The sequence below is a fragment of the Chlorocebus sabaeus genome, chromosome 15 (assembly GCF_047675955.1).
Source record: "Chlorocebus sabaeus isolate Y175 chromosome 15, mChlSab1.0.hap1, whole genome shotgun sequence".
Taxonomy (NCBI): Eukaryota; Metazoa; Chordata; class Mammalia; order Primates; family Cercopithecidae; genus Chlorocebus; species Chlorocebus sabaeus.
In genome coordinates this window covers 22,137,428-22,160,711 of record NC_132918.1, presented here as the reverse complement: position 1 = coordinate 22,160,711, position 23,284 = coordinate 22,137,428, and the positions used below count along the sequence as shown (strand labels likewise).

Sequence of the window (23,284 nt, the reverse complement as noted above, 5' to 3'; positions counted from 1 at the left end):
TCTAAGAATTCCCAATGTTGGTCAAAGGCAGGTGGGGAAGGTGAAAGGCCAGATAATTAGGAAAGACAAGGTTGCAAAGTAGAATTCATTAGCATTTGACTTAGTCCAGTAATAACAGCAGGGCTCCCTTCAAGTGAAATATCAGAAAAAGAAAATACAAATATTTTCAATTTGGGATAAAAGGAAATCCCATGAAATCTTAAAAAAAAAAAAAAAAATACAGATTTAAAAGGCAGGCTTTACATTTCCCAAGGAAACCTTAACTAAATAATGAGTGTCATAACTACTGCAAAGGTAATATCTACTTTCCAATTAGAAAGATTAAAAATTTTAAACCCCTATATTGAATATACATTGCTTCATTATATTAAAACCCCAAATAATCTAATAAAATCTTCTACATATTCTTGAAATCTCACTTAAAAACAAAAACACTAGCACAAATCCAACACACAGGCTGGGATCACAGAACAGCAATTTTGGAAAGGAGGTTCAATCAGACTTTACCAGATTCATTGCAGACTTGGAAGCATTACAAATCTACCAATTCATCAATATATAATGGCCTAATGGGCTGCAAATGCTCAACTCTAAATAATGATAAGGGCTTTTTTATAATCATGGAATCAGTTAAAATATCTGCTTTTTGTTCTCCCTTAATAATTATGGGAAATCGTGTGTCCACGTTTTTCTAAATTAGTGGGAAAACTTCTACTAAAGTAAAACCAATGTCTAAATAATTTGAAGTAAAAAAGAAAAGCAAAAAGGATGGTTATATTGTTCCCTTAAATCTGTGCTTAAAAAAAGATGCTGTACTAAAGTTAAAAAAACAAGCAAACAAAAACCTCATTACTTCCAAACTATTGTTTGCTTAAAGTCAACACATTCCAAATAGCTTACCTTTTAGTAAAACTGAAACTCACCAAACATAAAGGGGGGAAAATTAAAGCATGCGGTATAAACAAAGTTCAAGTAATTAAATCTCACAAATATAAAAAGCAAGAAAAACAATTTTTCTATTTTATATAGATTAGCTTCTACTATTACCACCACTACCACCACCACCATCATCATAAGTAAAGGCGGGGGGGGGGGGGGGGGCGGACAATAGGGAAGGAAGTTCCTTTAGTCAAATAATAATAATTTAGAGGAAGTGCTATTCAACAATTGTATAATTTAAGCAAGGTTCTTCTTTCTGATACCTTCTACATCATCAGCTGCCATACGAAGAAGGGATTCCGTGAAGTTAACTTCTACACTTTTTTTCTCTAAAATTTTCATAATGATGTCTTGTGTGAGACCTGGATTTTCCTTCTCAGCCTATAATAAAGAGAAAACTAGTTTTGAAATACAGATAAGGAATCAACATTTTAAAGCCAAAGTTTAATTGTTTAGAATCTTTTGGGAATGTCTTAACACTGATAAGTTTTAAGGGCAGAAATCTTTGTAAAGCAGGTGTCATGATGGCATTCACTAACAGAGCTCGTGCACTTGACTCTTTACTATGACTAAGGTTCCATTTTCCATTTGAATAGAAAGAACTTAGTATTTTCTATACCTTCTTTACACTCTCTTGCAATTGAATTAATAAAGATATATGGATTAGATATGTTTTAGTAATCTATCAATTACTATTCTCATTACTTTATATATCTTGAGAATTTTTTAAGCTTTTTTTTTTTGAGACGGAGTCTCGCTCTGTCGCCCAGGCTGCAGTGCAGTGGCCGGATCTCAGCTCACTGCAAGCTCCGCCTCCCGGGTTTACACCATTCTCCTGCCTCAGCCACCCGAGTACCTGGGACTACAGGCGCCCGCCACCTCGCCCGACTAGTTTTTTGTATTTTTTAGTAGAGATGGGGTTTCACCGTGTTAGCCAGGATGGTCTTGATCTCCTGACCTCGTGGTCCGCCCGTCTTGGCCCAATGCACTAATACTGCAATTCAAGGATCAAGCAATAACCCATCTGACTAGCATTTTGCATATTCTTTTCATTTATATTAAGAGAATGCCAGGAAAAACAAAAAAGGATTTATTTCAAAGGTTTTACTGAACCTATATAATAATATCTTAACTATTTTCCCACACAATGATTTTCATTTCCTAGTTTGTTTTTGTAGCAAGAATATTTCCTTCACTGGTTTCTAGAACATCATTAAACTTTTACTACCTTTTGAGCTTGTTTCATTGAGTTTGCATTGGTTCTATGTTACTTAGGCTTAGACTCCCAAGGATACTAAAATTTTGTAGCCATTTCAAGACTCTGCATAGAGTTCTCAGTTTACCAAAGCCAGAGTTAATTTTCAGATTTCAGTTTTTCCCAGTAAATTCTGTAATCACATTTGATGTTTTTTTCCTTTAGGAAGCCTGCCAATTTTAATCATTATGCTGATGAATTTCCTTTTTGCCCTAATATTAAACAACAAAATAGAAACACAATTTACGATCTTAATCAGATGACAATCTTTTTGTTTCCTTATGTGTCAAGCACACTTAACCTCTGCCTCTTCAAATCCACTGATTATCACTGCAGATACAGTTTTATTCTCTTCCTACTGCTCTTTCCATTATAACATCTTGCTTCTCATTAGATCTCAAGTATCAAAAACTGAAGGGTTGTGGGATGAAATGAGAAAAGACAATACAAGCATTTATCTCAATCTCAATCCTGGGATCATTTTAAATGCTGTCAAATACTATTCAGGAAAATCATTTTGATTTTGATAAATGATTAATAACAATAAACTATGTCTCACTGAACCCTGTTTCTTTTATAGCCTATGATGAATTTTCCTTCCACGGATATATATTTTAAAAAGAATCTATTTTTTAGCCAGGCATGGTGGGGTGTGGCTGTGGTCCCAGCTACTTGGGAGGTTGAGCCCACGAGTTCATGGCTCCAGCGAGCTATGATCACGCCACTGCACTCCAGCCTGTGATACAAAAAAAGACCTGGTCTTAAAAACAAACAAACAAACAAACAAACAAAAACTGTGTTTGTTTTTTTAAAGGAGTTTCCTTTACAAGATGTCCAAATATGGCTTAAGATGTGTTCTTATAGCATTAATGTGGTGAACTGCCACAAAATTACATCTAATGTAGCATTCGGTAACAACACTTTATCTTATCTAGCAATAAATCTACCTACATAATGAATTACCTTGGGGAGAGGAGGACCATTCTCTATGTGCTTGTAGAACGAAAAAAGAAAAGCATATTTCTGATTAAGTTATAATGAAGTACTGAAAAGTTTAAATGCTGAAAGTCTGAGAATAAAGTTTTCAATACCAAGTTGCTCTGGAACCCCAAAATGCTAAAGCTAGATCATTACCAAAGTCTCGCAGAGGTCCCTAACTTTCTCAGTTTTCAGCAGCCTTAGCGCCAAAAGATACACCTCACAGTGCTGTTTATTAAATACTTAGGTCCAAACAACTTAATAAGTATAATGTCCTAACTACTTAGACTTTAAAAAAATAATACACATGAATTGAAAAAAAACTTTTTACTTCGTTCTTAAATAACTACCATCACATATTACTGGGATGTGTGTGCCTACTGGGCACTTCACAATTTCTCAAACACTGGTCTTAGATCGGACCTTGCCACTCTCATTTCCTCTTGCAGATGTATTTTTTTTCTGGTACTTCTGTTAGATCACAGCACAGGCCAAAAAAATGTCCAGCTTCTCAATGATCTACTTAGGACAATCCAATATGCTGAACTGCAAACTATCTCAAGCTAGGAGTCCATACAATGTCAAACAGATGTTGAATACCACCGCACACCTTCAAAATTTTAAAATACTTCAGGGCACCCCTCTGAATTTGCTATGGGCCACCAGGTACCTCAGTACATAGTTTGGAAGGAGTAGTCTTAGTACCTCCTGGCTAAAAACCTGGTTAAGCTAATTCTTATTTTAAAAGCTTGAATTTACCAAATGCCTCTGATTGACAAAATGAGTAAATATGCTCTCATATCAGAGAGACAATCTATGCCTCTAGGTTTTCCCTCAGAATACAATATGAACCCTGGAGGGTGTCTAATCTTTGTAAAGAATCCAGCTGTAAGAAAAAAATAAACCGTAGGGCAGTAACAAACACTCTTTTGGATCAGTGATTCTCAACCTGGAAGATGGACAATCTATCGGAACCTCTCAGAGACGATAAGGGGGAGAGGGAATCAAGTAGAATACAGCTGACCCTTGAAGAACTGGTTTTAACTGCTCAGGTCCACTTACATGAAGATACTTTTCAATAAATATACAGGAAAAATTTTTGGAGATCAGCAACAATTTGAAAAAACTTACAAACTGAGTAGCCTATAGTGAAAAAAATAATAAAAACATGTTATGAATGTATAAAATATAGGTATCTACTAGTCTATTTGAGTGTTTACTATCATAAAATAGATACAAATTATTAAAAAGTTAAAACTTATCAAAACTCATATGCAAACACAGACTATATGGTGTTATTTGCAGTTAAAAGAAATATAAATATACAGACGCAATATTAAATCATAACTGCACAAAATTAACTGTAGTACATATGTATATGTAGTAATTTAGAAGCTACCTCCTGTTGCTATTGCAGTGAGTTCAAGTATTAGTAAGTATATGATTAAAACGCCATGTGACTCTAATCATCTCCATGTGAACAGCTGATCTCTTCAGCAAACTGCACATCCCAGTACAAAGTAATAACTCCCAGGCCTCACAAATTTTTTTCATCGTGTTTGCTGCAATACTCCAAACATGGAATAATACTATGGGACCCAACAAAGTGCCAGTAGTGATGCTGGAAGTGTGCTCAAGAAGCAAAGTCACGACATTACAAGAAGGTGAATTGCATAATACTGAATTGCTTGAATCCAGCCTAAGACTCACTGTAAGAAAAAAAAAAAAAGGAAATTCATGAAACAAAGTCATTGCTGCAGCTTCATCAGCAGGTACAAAAACCCTTGCATGTTTTGTGAAATACCTTTTTGTCTCCTGTTGAAAATGCAGCTTTTATGTGGGTGCAGGATATCTATAAGAAAGGCATACCTATAGACCTTAATATGACTCAAGAAAAAGCAAACTCATTCTATGACAACTTAAAGCAAAAGTAAAGTCTGAAGCTGAAAAATTTAATGCCAGCCAAGGATAGTTTGATAATTTTAGAAAGAGGTTTCGCTTAAAAAATGTCAAGATAACAGGACACACAGATTCTGCTGACCAAGAGGCAGAAAGTAAGTCGCCACACACCAGTAAGAATATCTTTGAGGAAAAAAAATACCTGCCTGAAAAGGTTTTTAATACAGATCAAAGCGCCCCATTCTGAAGGAAAAAACAGCCACAAAGAATATTTATTAGTAAAGCAGAGAAGTGAGCACCAGAATTTAAGGCAGGAAGGGACAGGACAATGCTACTGTTCTGTGCAAATGAAGTTTAGTTTATGATCAGGACTGCCCTTATTTATAATGCTGCTAAACCCTCGAGCTTTGAAGGGAAAAGAAAAACACCAGCTTGCAGTCTTGTGGTCGTACAAGAAGACCTAGACAAAGAGAACTCTTGTTCTAGGCTGGTGCCATCAATGCTTTGTTCCTAAAGTTAGAAAGCTTTTTGGCAGTAAGGGATGGTCTTTTAAAGTTCTTCTGATTGTGTATATGTATCTATAGGGATACCTATATATCTCTAGATAGACTGACATCAGATATATATTAGAGCTATCATATAGCTATCAGAGATATCTACATATACATACACATATATATGTATATGTATATGCATATGTATATGTATATTTAATTAGAGACAAGGTCTTCCTATGTTGCCTAGGCTGGTCTTGAACTTCTGGCCTCTAACCTCACACTTCGGCCTACCAAAGTGCTAGGATTACAATGCACGGGCCTCGGCGCCTAACCTTTCTTTTACTATTATTGTTGTTTAAAAAATTTCTTCTGATACTGGATAATGTCCCTTGCCTCCCGGAACCCCACGAGTTCAACACTGAAAGGTGTCAAAGTGGCCTACTTGTCCCAAAACACCACATCTCTAAATCAGCCTCTACATCAGGGGATCAAGAACCTTTAAGGCTCATTATACATGGAACCATAAGGCCTCTATGGAAAGGGCTGTCAACAATCCTTGGTAGAAAGAACATCATGAAAGTCTGGAAGAATTACACCATTGATGCTATCGCTGTTATAGAAAAACCCATCGAGCCTAAAACAATAAATTTCTGCTGGAGAAAACTGTGTCCACACATTCTGCACGACTCCATAGGGCTTACAACAGGGCCATGGAAATCATGAAAGAGATTGTAGATATGGTAAAAATGGTAGAGGATGAAGGGTTTCAAGATACGGCTATCAGAGAAATTTAAGAACTAACAGACGATGAGGAAGAAGACAAAGAAGGAGTGCCAGAAAACGAATGGACATTAGACAATCCAGCAGAAGAGTTCTATCTATTCAAGGCTGCTTTATGACATGGACCATTCTATGATATGAGCACTGAAACCAAAGCAAATGTTGGAAGATTGGTACTGTACAGAAACATTTTTAGAGAAATGACATAGCATATAAGTCAGAAATTAAACATATTTCTGTAAAGTTACACTAGGCGTGCCTGCCTCTCTTGCCTCCCCATCCACCTTCTCTACTTCTGCCATCCCTGAGCTAGCAAGACCAACTCCTTCTCTTCTTCCTCCTCCTCCTCAGCCTATTCAATGCGAAAATGACAATAATGATGTCATTTTATGATGATCCACTTTGCTTATAAATAATAAACATATTTTCTCTTCCTTACGATTTTCTTAATAACTATCTTTTCTGTAGCTTACTTTAAGAATACAGTATGTAATATATAGGATACACAAAATATATGTTAACTGTTTTTGCTACCAGTAAGATGTTCTGGTCAACAGTAGGCCTTTAGTAGTTAAGATTTTTGGAAGTCAAAACTTACACTCAAATCTTCACAACTCTGCAGAGGGTGGGCACCTCTAACCTCCATGTTGTTCAAAGGTTAACTGTATATATATTAAAAGATTCAACAGTATTATCTTGGGGAAAAAACTATTTTAATCCTCTTTTTCCTCCAAATAACAAAAAGTATGATGAAAATTATTGTTGTTGTGGACCAATAATTGGAAGTGTGAATATAACAGATTTCATGACTAGTGAGGTTTCTTTCATCTTTTTCAAAAGTTGTAATTTAAAAAATACAAACATCTTTACATTTTTAACACATGTCCTCCTTCAATTTCACTTGAAATGTAACAAACTAAATGTGATAATTAAAAACACATCAGTGCAAAATTAGTTAATTTGTTTTCTTCCAAAATAAATAATCTATGCCACGGACAATAAACTTTATCCATGGATCAAACCACATCTATCACAGTCACATATTGTACTTAAATGTTAAATCATTAGCTTATATGTTAGGATGTTACAAGAAAAACCCTCATGAAATTTATTATTTGATGAATATCACTGAAGATACTATCTACTCCTTCGAACAGGGTCTTCTTCTCTCTATTCTTGGTATTAGAAAAGTTGAAATGCTGACTTTTGTCTTAGCAACACTACTGTACAGATTACTTTTCCTTCTTCTTTTGGCCACAAAGATGCTTAAGATAGCATCATGCCTCCCTAATGATCAAATATGCCATTCCAAAGTCAAACTGAAACTCAAAGAAGAAAACAACAACAATTAAAAAAAAAAGAAAATGATTATGGCGTTGCTTCATTTACCCAATGATTTGGCAGGATGCAATTTAATGAAGCTACTAAATATATATGTACTCACCTTGAATCACAGGGTATAAAATCAGAAAAGCTCTATTGTAACATAAGTAATATAGAGTATTGTGGTAATATGAGATACCTAGTGACATGAGCTGTGCTATCAGAAAAGAATGTTATCAATAAACTTGTGTGACACAAAATAAATCAAGCTGAATGGACTTATAGTTTCAATTCCAATTAAAATATAAACGTATTCCACATTTAAACATTAAAATACCTAAAACACAGGTTATTTAAGCTGCTGATGGGAAGGAATACGAAAATAAAAATTAAAGTTTTGGGCACCATGATATACATTTGGGATAGAGGACTAGATAAAAGTTTTATATTAAAGAATGCATTCAACATGTATAGTAACTCTCTAGAGTAGGGCTTTACAACAGAAATGTAATTATCAGCAACAACGATGAGCTACCTATGTAATATTAAGCAGCCACATTTAAAAAAAGTAAAAAGACACAGGTAAAATTATTTTAATAGTACATCCAAAATATTATCATTTCAACAAGTAATTATTATAAAATACTTATTACTAAGCTAGTTTACTTTCTTTTTCTTACATGAAGTCTTCAAAATCTGTGTGTATTTTAACTTGGAACATATCTTGATCTGACCTAGTCTTATTTTAAATGGTCAAAAGCAACATGTGGCTAGTGATAACCCACTGAACAGCTGAGGTCCAAAGACAAGGAAATAATTTATTTTGAGTGACTTAACTGTATATCCTCAAAGTATATTTAATTCACCATATTTGAAGGTACACATTTTTTAGACTCATGTTCTATAATTAAACAATAGAAAGAATACCTTTTCAAGTTACACTTTTACAAATACTTTTAAATTTTTACTTTATTTTGAGACAGGGTCTTGCTGTGTTACCCAGGCTGGATCACAGTGGCACGATCATGGCTCACTGTAACCTCAAACTCCTGGGTTCTAGCAATCCTCTGGCCTCAGCCTCCTGAGTAGCAAGAACGACAGGCATGCGCCACCATGCCTGGCTAATATTTTTATTTTCTGTAGATAGATACAGGGTCTCGCTATACTGCCCAGGCTGGTCTTGCTCCAGGTCTCAAGTGATCCTCCTACCTCGACCTCTCAAAGTGTTGGGATGACAGGCATGAGTCACCATGCCCAGCCATATAAATTTTCAAAAGGCCAAATAATAGAAAAAAAAAAAAAAAACCTCAAAAATATAATCTACAGCTAAGAAGAAAACGCTCTGAAAAAGTCAGTTTCAAAAGCACAAAGTGATGAAAAGATGCATGTTAACGAAATAACATTTGTTCTAGTTTATCTTTTGGAAGTGTTTCAAGCTTTATGGAATATAGTAAAACAGGCATAAGATGGCTAAAAAGGCTTTCACTAAAAGAAAATAAACTGGCAACCATCACATGTACTTATATTTACAAAGAACATACACTTTAATAATCATAATAAATTATTTGCACTTCACCTTAATGAAAGCGGCTCTCAGTGTCTGGGCTGCAGACAGATTTACTCGTTCTAGCTGCAATAAAAATTTAAAATTATTAAGAATATCAACTGTCTTGGAAAAAGCACATTTCTGAGATTCCATTCTGTAGCAATCACATGAACACATTAAACACTTAATCAACATTCTTGTTAATAATTGCACATCACCGTAATTCTTCAATTAGGCTATCAAAATTTTCAATGAAAAAATACACGTCCTTAAGTTTTTATAAGAAACTAAAAGCAACCCATATGCTTTTAATTTTTATATCAAATATGTGCGGTTTATAATTTCAAAAGATTAACATCCTTACTAAACACGTTAATTCAATTTTCAGCAAACCACAGGCATAGAATTTTATAATTTCATAAAAATAATTCCATTTGTAAACAGTTAATTGCCAGGCTCAAAAAACCTAGCTTCTTCTGTTAAATTCTGATTTTTTCAGTCCTTAGGGATTGAGCTAGTTAACTCGGTAAAACTCAATTGCATATATTTTTTACTTGGGACAATATTAAATTGGAAACTAACCTATATAGATTTTTACAAAGTAGAATATTTCTACACAAACCTTATAAACGTGTATCATATTATGCAATAAAGTCTTCCCTTGAGGCAACAAAAGTGCAAGTTTTGCTTCAGAAATCTCCTGTATGGGATCTCTAACACGTTAAGTCAATTTATTTTCTAAACAAGACAGTTACAAATGCCAAGAACCTTATCTCCCTACAAATTATTCACCTTAAGCACAAAGCAAAAGCAACAGAATCTGACAAGGTAATTTATCTGCCAAAAAACAATGAATCATTTAGCTTAACATTTAACATGACTCCTAACAAATCTTGTAAAATCTAATATTGCCTCAGTGGATAAAAAAGAAGGCATAAAGAGCCCAGTAAATAAATGTAGAAAGAAATAACTATATAAGTAGTTTATAATTAACAAAGACATGTTTCCAAAAAATGAAAACAGTTTCCTACTTCCAAGTAATTAATATAATTATAGTGACTATTACTAAGATTAAAATAACAATATAGCTCATTAGATCTCAAGTCCTTGTTATGCAAGAGAGGCAGGGACAGACATAAAGAAATGAATGTTTCCGTTTTGATAGGAACCCATTTCCTTTGTTAGGTTTACACCACACTCTGACCTCTTTTAAAAAGGTCTGAGTCAGTTATGTGCCTTCAAGTATCAGTGTTATTAGTTCATTCTGCATAGCCCTGAATGGTATGTGAAAGGATCTAGAGAAGTAAAAGTGCCCAGAAAAGTTCATCAAGAGCTAACAAGATTACCTGAGATAGGTATCAGCATCTCTTAGATTTCTAGACTCATTTTACTTATGTGAACCTTACAAAAAAGTAAGTCACAGGCAGGTCAGACATACACTAAATCAAAAATGTGTGAGCTGAGAAGCACTTCAACAAAATTCTGCTGGAGTCACTTGGAGATACACTGCAGTCATGCATCGCTTAATGATGGGGAAGGATAGGTTTTGAGAAACATGTCATTAGGTGATTTCATCATTATGTGGACATCACAGATTGTACTGACATAAACCTATAGGGATAGCCTACCACACACCTAGGCTACATGATGTAGCCTACTGTGTCTAGGCTACAAACCTGATGTTTACTAAACTACTATAGGCAACTGTAACACAATGTATTTGTGTATGTAAACATGAAAGAGGTAATGTATTGCGCTACAATGAACAATGGCTTTAACATCACTTGGTGAGAATAATTTTTCTGCTCAATTATAATCTTATGGGACAACCACCATATATGCCATCCATCTACCACTGACTGAAATGTTGTTACGTGCCACATGACTGCATATACCCATAGGCCTTACAATAAAGTCAAAAGGTTTTCTTACTCATATGGTATTGATATATCTATGGTGTCCAGGACAGTACCAGGCATATCTATTGTTTGAATTGAATTTAATCTCTCATCCATAAATTTATCTAACTGTTCTTAAATCTATTTATAATTTCAGCCTGTACTAGTTAGGTAGAAAGATATGTTATCTTCTTCTCCATTTTACAAAGGAAGAAACTCAGTTTGACTCTGAATCTTGTATACAAGCCACTAACGCTACCCTGACTCCCCCTGTACTCACTCTTCCAGACTGGAGTCCACCCTGTCATTGAATCTCTTCAACCTGTTTCTTTAAGGACCAACACATTCCTGAATTCCTACCATGTACTTGAGTTCCTACATGTACAACATGAAGCAGCTGTATGACAAGTGGAGTAACTGCCATCAGCTGAAGCAGAAAGAAGTCTTTATAAATATGAGATTTGAACTGATCTTTAAAAAGTGTGTTCTTGGCCTCTTAAAATCCTCCTCCTGGCGAGTTCTCCCACTTAGAAGTTTCTTCAGGGTTGGTAACACATGGAATGTAATGACTTCATGTAAATTTAGAAAAGAAAAGAATTTCCATTTTGTTCAGTCACTTCAGAGTCCAGCACTTTCTGAGCTTTAGGGATAATGTCTTTGGCTAGGATACCTTTAAAGAATAAACACAATAACCTTCTCAGTAACTGATAGTGCATACACTGTATTTTGGGTCCATTGAAGGAGGAATATATGACTGAACCTTGCATTAATGGATACTGGGACAGAGAGAGGCACTACTTGGGCCTCAGTTATACAGTATGTCCATGTAACCAGTAAATGAGAGAGAGAAAATAAGAGAATCAGAGTGAGAGAAAAGGTATGTAACACACTTCATCTCTCCTAAAAGAGAAGGAAAAGTGCCGCCTGAAGCACATTTGGAAACAATGCATAGGCTGGGTGAGCCTAACAGGAGGTCTTACCTCAACCCCCATTCTGCCTACTCTGTTTTGTGAGATCCTTCTGTAACTTATTGTTGATAGCCTTTAAGAACACTTACACTTACTATCAACCACAAACCAGGCAAATTTACTCTGGTCCACTTATAAAAGTACTTTAAAAGCTTCCACATAATTCTGATTCCATACAGAGGACATTTGTTGTTTTGCTCTCTCCAAAAGTATCAGTTTTTTCCACACTTTTCTAGCACCAAGTTTCCTAAAACCATAATTTAAAAAAAAAAAAAAAAAAAGAGAGAGTCATTTAGCCCTTCAGTTACTCAAGTCTTAAAATACTTTCTTTCACATTTTGTGAAAGCTGTGTGTTTTGCTGCTGTTGTTTGTTTTAAAGGTCAAAATAATGAGGTTAACTGGTTCTGAATTGTGTACAAATCTCCTTGCTTCCTCAAAATCAGGCAAGATTTGATTTTTCCATGTTCACGCCCCTCTCCCTACCCACAGTGAACAAAGATTGTTGATCTCATTTCTTAAAAAGAACTAAACTGGGCCAACTTACAAGAATAAAAACTTCAAATACATCTCCTGTGATTCAGATAAAAATGAGGTGAGTCAGGTAAAAGTAAATAAGCATGCTAGAAAGAAGTAATGGAATCAAGAGGTCACTTATTAGTTTTTGAACTATCACAGAGAAAGAAAATGCAATCAGCTGTATTTTGTACATGCGAAGTTCAACACATGCTTCTGAAAGAATCAGTTCTGTGGGCTGCCAAGTTGTCCGGCAAAAAAGGTAAGCAGAACCAACTATTGTAAAAATATTCCATTAAAACACTGCCTACAAATATACACAACTGTGAAATATATGTGAAAGATTCCTTAACAACAATAACTAACACTATATAACTAGTGCTATTTTAAACACTAAGTCAACTTATTTATTTCACAGAGTTGTTGAGATGATGAAGTATACCACTGCTTATCCCTATTTTACAAATAAGGAAACAGATAAGATTAAATACTCTACTAAGAAGAAGAGCAGTAATTCAAACCCAAAATGCTAATTATGATCACTTTCAGACAGCAGGATTGTAGATAAAATCCCTACTTGCATTGTGAAGAATGTTTACAACGCTCAAAGTTTGAGGTCTGGTTTATTTTATCTTAACAGCAAAAAAAAAAAAAAAAAAAAAAAAAAGGAGGGGAGGCAAAGCAAGATGGCCGAATCAAAGCCTCCACTGATGGTCCACTCTGCAGGAATACCAATTTTACCAACTACACACAAAAAAGAACTGCCAAAGAACCAAAAATCATAGTGAGCAATCATAGCACCTGGTTTTAATTTCATATTGCTGACAGAGGTAATAAAGAGGGTGGGAAAGACCATCTTGAATCACTGATGCCACCCCTCCCCCATCCCACAATAGCAGCTGTGCGGCATAGACAAAGAATATGTGCACTTGGGTGGAGAGAGCACAGCAAATGGGAGACTTTGCATTAAACTCGGTGCTGACCAGTCACGGTGGAGAGCAAAAGTGTGCTGGGTTCAGCTAGCAGTCACCCACAAAAGGGAGCATTTGGATGTGACATGGTCAGAATGGTCAGAGAATCGCCCATCCAAGAGGTTGGAAATTGAGTAAGCCTTGCCACCAAGGGTTAAAGTGCTCTAGAGTCTCAGGTAAACTTGAAAAGGCAGTCGAGGATATAAGGACTGCAATTCCTGGGCACATCTTAGTGTTGTGCTTAGAGCCAGTGGACTAGGGCAGCACGCAACCAAGTGACCCACCAGATAGGGCGACCAAGGGAGCGAATGTGTCACTCCTCCCCCAGTCCCAGGCAGCAGAGCTCATAGCAGTAAGTGACTCCTTCCTTCTGCTTCAGGATAGGAAGGCAACAAGTAAAGGCAACAGGAGTGTGTCTTTTATCTTGTATACCAGCTCAGTCACAATAGGATAAGGCAACAGGCAGAGTCCTGAGACCTCATTCCAGGCCCTACCTCCTGGACGACATTTCTAGACACACCCAGGGCCAAAAGGGAGCCCACTGCCCTGAAGGGAAGGATCCAATCCGGGCAGGATTCATTGTCTGCTGACTAAAGAGCACTCGGGCCCTGAATAACCAACAGCGATACCCAGGTAGTACGCTGTAGGCCTTGGTTGAGACTCAGACATACTGATTTCAGGTGAAACCCAGCAAATTCCTGGCTCACTGAGGTGGCTATGATGAGAGACTCCTGCTTGAGAAAAGCAAAAGGAAACATAAAAGGGATGTTGTTTTATATCTTAGGTACCAGTTTGGATCTTGAGGTCCCCAAGTCCAGGACTAGACTTTTGGACAACATTTCTAGACCTGTCCTGGCCCAGAGAGGCGCTCATTGCCCTGAAGAGTGAAGCTCAGGCTCGGCAGCAATCACCACAGGCTGACTGAAGAGCCCTTGGGTTTTAAGTGAACATCAACAGTGGCCTAGCAGAACTCCCCATGTGCCAGTGACCACAGAGAGAGGCTCCTCTGCCTGTAGAAAGGAGAGAGAAGAGTGGGAAGGACTTTGTCTTGTGCTTTCAGTGCCAGCTTAGCCACAGTAGGAAAGAACACCAGGTAGATTTCTAAGGTTTTTGACTCTCAATTCCTGGCCCCCAGACCGCATCTCCAGACCATCTGGGGCCTGGGGAACTCACCACACTGAATGGAAGGACATAAACCTGGCTGGCTTCACTACCTGCTGATTGTAGAGCCACAGGACCTTGAGTCGTTAGCCAGGCGTTAGCCAGGTTGTGGTTACAGCAGGCCTTGGGTCGTACCCAGTGCTGTGTTAGCTTTAGGTCTGACCCAGTGCGATTCCAGAGGTGGTGGCAACACGGATGTCACCCCTCCCACCAGCTTTAGGAAGTTCAGCAAAGAGAGATCGAAAGAAACTGCATTTGTTCGGGAGAAAGTAAGGAAAGAGAACAAGACCCTCTGCCTGGAAATCCAGAGAATTCTTCCAGATCTTAGTCAACCCCCCCAAGGCGGTGGTATCTCTACGATACTGGAAGAACCACAGCATTATTGAGCTTGGGGCCCAAGTCCCTTCGAACACTTACAAAGTCTTCCCAAGAAAGATGGGCAAAAACAAGTCCAGACAGCAAAGACTACAATAAATACCTAACTCTTCAATGACCAGACACCAACAAACATCCAGAAGCATCAAGACCATCCAGAAAAACATGACCTCACCAAACAGACTAAATAAGGCACCAGGGACCAATCATGGAGAAATACAGATATGTGACTTTTCAGACAGAGAATTCAAAATGACTGTGCTGAGGAAACACAATGAAATTCAAGATAACACAGAGAAAGAATTCAGAATCCTATCAGACAAATTTAACAAAGAGACTGAAATTATTTTGTAAAATCAAGCAGAAATTCTAGAACTGAAAAATGCAACTGACATACTGAAGAATGCATCAGCCTCTTAATAGCAGAATGTATCAAGTGAAAGAAACAATTAGTGAGGTTGAAGACAGGCTATTGAAAATGCACAGAGGAGACAAAAGTGAAAATAAGAAACACTCCTACAAGATCTAGAAAACAGTCTCAAAATGGTGAACTTAAGAGTTATTGGCATTAAAGAGGAGGTAGAAAAAGAGATAAGGGTAGAAAGTTTATTCAAAGTGATAGTAACAGAGAACTTCCCAAACCTAGAGAAAGATATCAATATCTAAGTACAAGAAGGTTACAGAACACCAAGAAGATTTAACCTAAAGAACACTGTGTCGAGGCATTTAATAATCAAACCCCCAAAGGTCAAGGATAAAGAATCCGAAAAGCAGCAAGAGAAAATAAACAAATAACACACGATGGAGCTCCAATTTGTCTGGCAAGAGACTTTTCAGTGGAAACCTGAAACCGAGTAGTATGATATATTTAAAATGCTGAAGGAAAAAATTTTTATCCTAGAATACTCAACAAAAATATCCTTCAAACATGAAGGAGAAATAAAGACTTTCCCAAATAAATGAAAGCTGAAAGATTTCATCAACACCAGCCTGTCCTAGAAGAAATAACAAAGGGAGTTCTTCGATCTGAAAGACAAGGATATTCATGAGCAATAAAAAATCTTCTGCAGGTACAAAACTCACTGGTAACAGTAAGTATACAAACACAGAATACTATAATACTGTAATTGTGGTATGTATACTACTCTTAAGCAGAAAGACTAGTGATGAACCAATCAAAAATAATAACTATAACAACTTTTCAAGACAAACAGTAAAATAAGACATAAAGAGAAACAAAAGTTAAAAACCGAGAGGGATGATGTATAGAGATTTTATTAGTTTTCCTTTTGTTTATTTATGTAATCAATGATAAGCTGACATCAGTTTGAAATAATAGGTAATAAGACAGTGTTTGCAAGCCTTACGATAACCTCTAAAAAAAATGCAATGTATACACCAAAAATAAAAAGCAAAAAATTAAAACATATCACCAGAGAAAACCACCTTCACTAAAAGAAAGACAGAAAGGAAGGAAAGAAGGAAGAGAAGACCACAAAACAACCAGAAAACAAATAACAAAATGGCAGGGGTAAGTCCTTACTTATCAATAATAGCATTGAATGTGAATGCACTAAACTAATCAAAAGAAAAAGACTGGTAAATGGATTAAAAAATAGGAACAACCTGGTTGCCTACGAGAAACACATTCCACCTATAAAAACATCTGAACTAAAAATAAAGAGATGAAAAAAGATATTCCATGCAAATGGAAACAAAAAGAAGAGTAGGAGGAGCTGTATTTGTATCAGACAAAATAGATTTCAAGACAAATATTATAAGGAGACAAGGTCATTATATAATGATAAAGGAGTCAATTCAGTTAAGAGGATACGATAATTGTAAATATATATGCACCCAATGCTGGTGTACCCATAAATATAAGGCAAATATAAGGCAAATACAATAACAACTGGAGACGTCACCATGCAACTTTCAGCGTTGGACAGATCTTTCAGACAGAAAATCAACAAAGAAACATCGGACTGAATCTGCACTACAGAACAAATGAACCTAAACAGAATATTCCATAGAATAGCTGTAGAATACACATTCTTTTCCCCAGCACAAGGATCATTCTCAAGGACAGACCATATGTTATATCACAATACAAGTCTTAAAACATTCGACTAATAATCAAACATCTTCTCTAAATGCAATCAAATAAAACTAGAAACCAATGACAAGAGAAAATTTTGAAACTATACAAACACAAGGAAATCAAACAATAGGCTTCTGAATTAACCGTGGATAAATAAAAAACTTAAGAATGAAAACGAAAAATTTCTTGAAACAAATAACAGAAACACAACATACCGAAACCTATGGGATACAGTGAAAGCAGTACTAAGAGGGAAGTTTATAGCTGTAAGTGCCTACATCAAAAAACAACAAACGCTTCAAATAACACGCATCTTAAACAACTAGAAAAGAGCAAACCAAACCCAAAATTAGTAGAGGAAAAGAAATAATAAAGATCAGAGATAAATGAAATTGAAACAAAGAAAATACAAAGTATCAATGAAACAAAAACTTGGTTTTTTGAAAAGATAATCAAAATTGACACAACTTTAAACCAACTAAGAAAAAAAGAAGACCCAAATAAATAAAATCTGAGATGAAAAGGCAGACATTACAACTGACACCACAGAAACTCAAAGGATCATCAGTGGCTACTATGAGCCACAGTATGGCAATAAATTGAAAAATTTAGAGGAAATGGATAAATTCCCAGACATATACCACCTATAAAGACTGAACCAGGAAGAAATCCATAACCTAAACAGGCCAATAACCAGAAACAAAATCAAAGCTGTAATAAAAACATCACCCAGAAAAGAAAAGCCCAGGATTCAATGGCTTCACTGCTGAATTCTGCCAAACACTTGAGGAACCAATACCAATCCTACTCAAACTATTCCAAAAAAAACAGAGGAGGAGGGAATACTTCCAAACTCATTTTACAAAGCCGGTATTACCCGGATACCAAATCCAGGCAAAGACATATCGAAAAAGGAAAACTACAGGCCAATATCTCTGATAAATAAATCCTCAACAAAATACTAACAAACCAAATTCAACAATACATTAGAAAGATAATTAATCATAACCAAGGAGATTTATTCCAGGATGCAAGGATGGTTCAATATATGCAAATCAATCAGTGTGATACATCTTATCAATAGAATGAAGGATAAAAATCATATGATCATTTCAGCTGATGCTGAGAAAGCATATGATACAATTCAACATCCTTCATGACAAAAACTCTCAAAAAAGCCTTTCCTCTAAGATCTGGTAAACGACAAGGATGCCTACTGTCACCACTGTTATTCAACACAGTACTGAAAGTCCCAGCTAGAGCAGCTGTACAAGATAAAGAAATAAAGGGTATCCAAATTGGAAAGGGAAGAAGTCAAATTATCCTTGTTTGTAGATGATATGATCTTATATTTGGAGAAACCTATAAAGACTCACCAGGAAATTATTACAACTGATAAATTAAGTAAAGTTGCAGAATACAAAATCAACATATAAAAACCAGCAGCATTTCTATATGCCAACAGTGAACAATCTGAAAAAGAAATTTAAAAAAGTAATCCCATTTACATTAGCCACAAATAAAATTAAATACCAAGGAATTAAGTTAACCAAGGAACTAAAAGACTTTCACAATGAAAACTATAAAACATTGATGAAGGCAATTGGATACAAAAAAGCTATGTTAATGGATTGGAAGAATCAATATTGTTAAAATGCCCATAGTACTCAAAGCAATCTACAGATTCAGTGTAATCCTTAGCAAAATACCAATGACATTCTTCACAGAAATAGAAAAAACAATCCTAAAATTTATATAGAACCACAAGAGACCCAGAATAGCCAAAAAGAATGAAACTGGAAGAGTCACATTACCTGACTTCAAATTATACTACAGAGCTATAGTAGCCAAAACACCATCTACTGGCAAAAAAAACCAGACCAATGGAACAGAATAGAGAACCCGGACACAAATGCACATGCCTACAATGAACTCAGTAACAACAAAGGTTCCAAGAACATACACTGGAGAAAAGAGTCTCTTTAATAAATGGTGCAGAGAAAACTGGATATTCCTACGTAGAAGAACGAAAAGTAGATCCTCTTCTCTTGCCATATATAAAAATCAAACCAAAATGGATTAAAGATTCAAAACTAAATCATCGAACTATGAAACGACTGCAAGAAAACATTCACAAAACTCTCCAGAACAACAGTGTCGGTAAAAATTTCTTACATAATACCCCACATACACAGGCAACCAAAGGAAACACGGACAAACAGGACCACATCAAGTTAAAAAGCTCTGCAGAGCAAAGGAAACAATCGGCAAAGCGAAGAGACAACCCACAGAATGGGAGAAAATTGCAAACTGTCATTCTAACAAGGGATTAATAACCACCATCTATAAAGAACTCAAACAACTGTATAGGAAAAAAAAAAAATCTAATAATGCAATTTTAAAAATGGGTTAAAGATCTGAATAGACATTCCTCAAAAGAAGACATACAAATGACAAACATGCATATGAAAAGGTGCTCAACATCACAGACCATCAGAGAAATGAAAAATCAAACCTATAATGAGATATCACCTCATCCCAATTAAAATGGCTTTTAACCAAAAGATAAGGAATAACAAATTGCTGGTAAGGATGTGGAGAAAGAAAAACCCTGTTACAGTGTTGGCTGGAATGTAAATTAGTATAACCACTATGGAGAACAGTTTGGAGATTCCTCAAAAAACTAGAAACAGAGGTACCATATGATCCTCTGGTACCAGCAATCCCAATGCTGGGGATTTTCCTTCTTTCCAAAAGAAGGAAAATCAGTATGTAGAAGAGATTTCTACACTTCCATGTTTGCTGCAGCATTGTTCACAGCAGCCAAGATTTTGAAGCAACCTTAGTGTCCATAGAGATAAAATGTGGTACACATACACAATGGAGAACTAACTATTCAGCCATAAAAAAGAATGAGATCCTGTCATCTGTAACAACATGGATGGAACCAAGGTCCTTTTGTCAAGTGAAATAAGCCAGGCACAGATAGACAAACTTCACAGGTTCTCATTTACTTGTGGAAGCTAAAAAATAAAATAATTAAACTCATGGAGAGAGAGGGATGGATGGTTACCAGTGGCTGAGGAGGATAGTGGGGGTGGAGCGGAAGTGAGGATGGTTAATAGGTACTAAAAAATAGAAATAATGAATAAGATCTACTATTGATAGCACAACAGGGTTACAATAGTCAACACTAACTTAATTGTACATTTTAAAATAACTAAAAGAGAATAATTGGATGGCTTGTTATATAAAAAATAAATACTTGAGGGGATGGATAACCCATTTACCATGATGTGATTATTACACATTGTATGCCTGTTTCAAAGTATCTCACGTACTCCATAAATACATACACCTACTATGCACCCACAAAAATGTTAAAAATTTTAAAAATAATAAAAATAAAATTTTATCTACTAAAAAAAAGTAGGTAGGTAAGGTTGGAGAGGTATTCCCAGGTTTCACTTGATAACTAGGAAAAATTAAGAGTTCCATATCTGCCAAGAAATGGCAGAAACAGCTGATTCAGATGCTTCTGAATGGAAACATATTACTTACACAGAAGCATACTTTTGTGTAATTTATTAGTAAACAAACATATAAACCTTTGGTGACCTAAAGTTCATATTTAGTTGCAAAATTGTTTATTTTTCAAAACATAACATATATTGCTTGAGAAAACAATTCCTCTAAATGGTCTTAGGAAAAGAAAACACAAGCCTTATTTTTTCGTGGAATCAAGAACTGAACCACCATTCTCTCCCTCCCGATATACAAAGAATCACTACAAAACAGTAGTTACATGAGAACCTGATATGACATGAAATGAGGTTTCCAGAAATCCATTATTCCATAATGCAATCAGGGGACCTATTTCACAGTATATTTACAACACATGCAATAAACTTGGACTCTGAACTCCGCAGCAGCTGATTAAACAAGAAGCCTACTTCTTTTCAGCTGTCCTGGCATAGCTTTATTAAGTCTAGCAAACATCAAGCTTCCAGAATGCCATAAATAACTCTGGCTTGCAAGCTGTAGTAACAGTACTAAAATTTCCCCAGGAAATTTTATGTCCTACTAGCTAGAAATCCTTTAAAAGATGACTGCTAGACTACCATTGTAGCTATCATGGACCTAAAGTTAAGGTGAGAAGGAGTAATCATTTTAACTCTTACAATACACTGTAGACAAGATTTAGTGAATCATTTAGCTTCAGAGTAAAACAGTCATCCTTACTATGGTACAATTTTGCAGATTAATTTGACAACTACTTTCACTTTTAAATCTGCATAGCACAGAAAAAGCCAAACTAAAATATAATTTCCCTATTAAATATATAGAGAAATTCATGGGTAAACTATAGTTAAACACTGATGTTTAACTGATTAGGTATCTTATTTATATGTTAACAAACTAAAACACCAAATAATAATGCCAGTATTTCATTCTTTTTTAACCAAACACTTCATATTTGAAGGAACAATAAATATTTTACTCCACTCCCAATTCAAGCCCTAGTTTTCATCTCTATATCAAAGAGGAAACCCTAATAAGTACCATCCCTATTTCTAAAACCCTATATTTCTGAACATGCTTTTGAATACGACATAAATAATTTTTTTAAAAGCTTGACACCATGATGTCAATGTTAGATCAGTAAATTCAATTTGAGAATTATGCAGGAAAAATACCACTCAAATTGTTAGAACAAAAAGTTTTTCTAATTTATGTTCATTCACTAGAGGATTAAACTGAAGATATGCAACGTAAATTTCCCTCCATTCAAGCAAAGTCTCAAAATACCAGATAAATACAGAAAAGTCTTCCACGCAACTTTGCCCAATAACTTATCAACTCAGAAACACAGACATGAAAAGAGAGTATCTCTGAGTGGAACTGTGATAATGGTTCCTGGAGTAACTGAGGTCAAATTAAAGTGTTACCAAGATAGGTTACTCGCTAGCTTATAGGATCTGTCTCCTTATCAAATTTCTAGAGCAAGAATAATTTAAAAATTTACTTGCTTAAATATCTGTATTTCCAAATAGATTCTTGAGAACATGCACGCAGCCTTTTTCACACCTCTAGACCCTAACAGAAGTATTCAGCAAACAAATGGCTGGCATTCAGTAAGTATTTACTAAACAGAACTAAAGCCACTTGCTTCTAACAATAGCTCCTTGAAATGAATGGGTATCATAACAAAAATGGTGAAATTAATTACTGGTGTTGGCTACAGCTGCCAAAGATGGACATAACCACACCTAAAAAGTCTCCAATGCTACCATGGTGGCAGTGTAACAGGAGGTTTTTCAAAAGATGCTTTTTTTTTTTCCTGAGATGGAGTTTCGCTTTTGTTGCCTAGGCTGGAGTGCAATGGCGCGATCTCGGCTCACCACAACCTCCACCGCCCAAGTTCAAGCGATTCGATTCTCCTGCCTCAGCCTCCCGAGTAGCTGGGATTACAGGCATGCACTACCACACCCGGCTAATTTTGTATTTTTGGTAGAGACGGGGTTTCTCCATGTTGAAGCTGGTCTCAAACTTCTGAGCTCAGGTGATCCACACGCCTCAGCCTCCCAAAGTGCTGGGATTACAGGCATGAGCCACCGTGCTAGGCCTAAAAGATGTTTCTTCCTTGATAACAACACTCCTAAATTTCTCAACCCCTTTGTGGCTAGGTTTGGTCATTAGACTTAAGTTCTTGACAAAAAAATTAAGTGGAAGGCTTGTGTAGGCCTTTCAAATGGCTACTTGAAGGAAGCAAACTCAGCTAAAAGCAGGACCCCACTCTCTGCCCCACTTTTTCCCCTTCCAGGCAACAACTTAGGATGTGATGGGTGGCTCTTCAGCAGCTATCCTGTATGCTGAGGTGACCTTGATTGACAATGGAAGCCAAACACTAGGATGGTAGAGCAGAAGATAAGAACTTGAGTTTCTTATACTGAGTCATAATAATACTAGCCCTGGACCACTTGCTTTCAGAATCTTTTATGTGACAGAAATAAATTTTTACCCAAGTCACCATTTTGTCCATTCTTCTATGGTTGTCAAACCTAACATTACTTGAGAGA

General features: G+C 36.0%; 1 protein-coding gene across 5 annotated transcripts in view; it reads right to left on the bottom strand.

Annotated features, from left to right (window-relative positions):
* The window catches only part of PDCD10 (programmed cell death 10), a 51,292-nt gene that overhangs the window by 11,879 nt on the left and 16,129 nt on the right, over window positions 1-23,284 (bottom strand). For all 5 annotated transcript variants that reach the window (XM_007972176.3, XM_007972177.3, XM_037988589.2 and 2 more), the window contains 2 exons: window positions 9,248-9,301; window positions 1,203-1,320 (listed from right to left, as the gene is read on the bottom strand). In XM_007972176.3, the coding sequence (XP_007970367.1) occupies window positions 1,203-1,320; window positions 9,248-9,301 (172 nt within the window). The remainder of the gene's footprint in view (window positions 1-1,202; window positions 1,321-9,247; window positions 9,302-23,284) is intronic.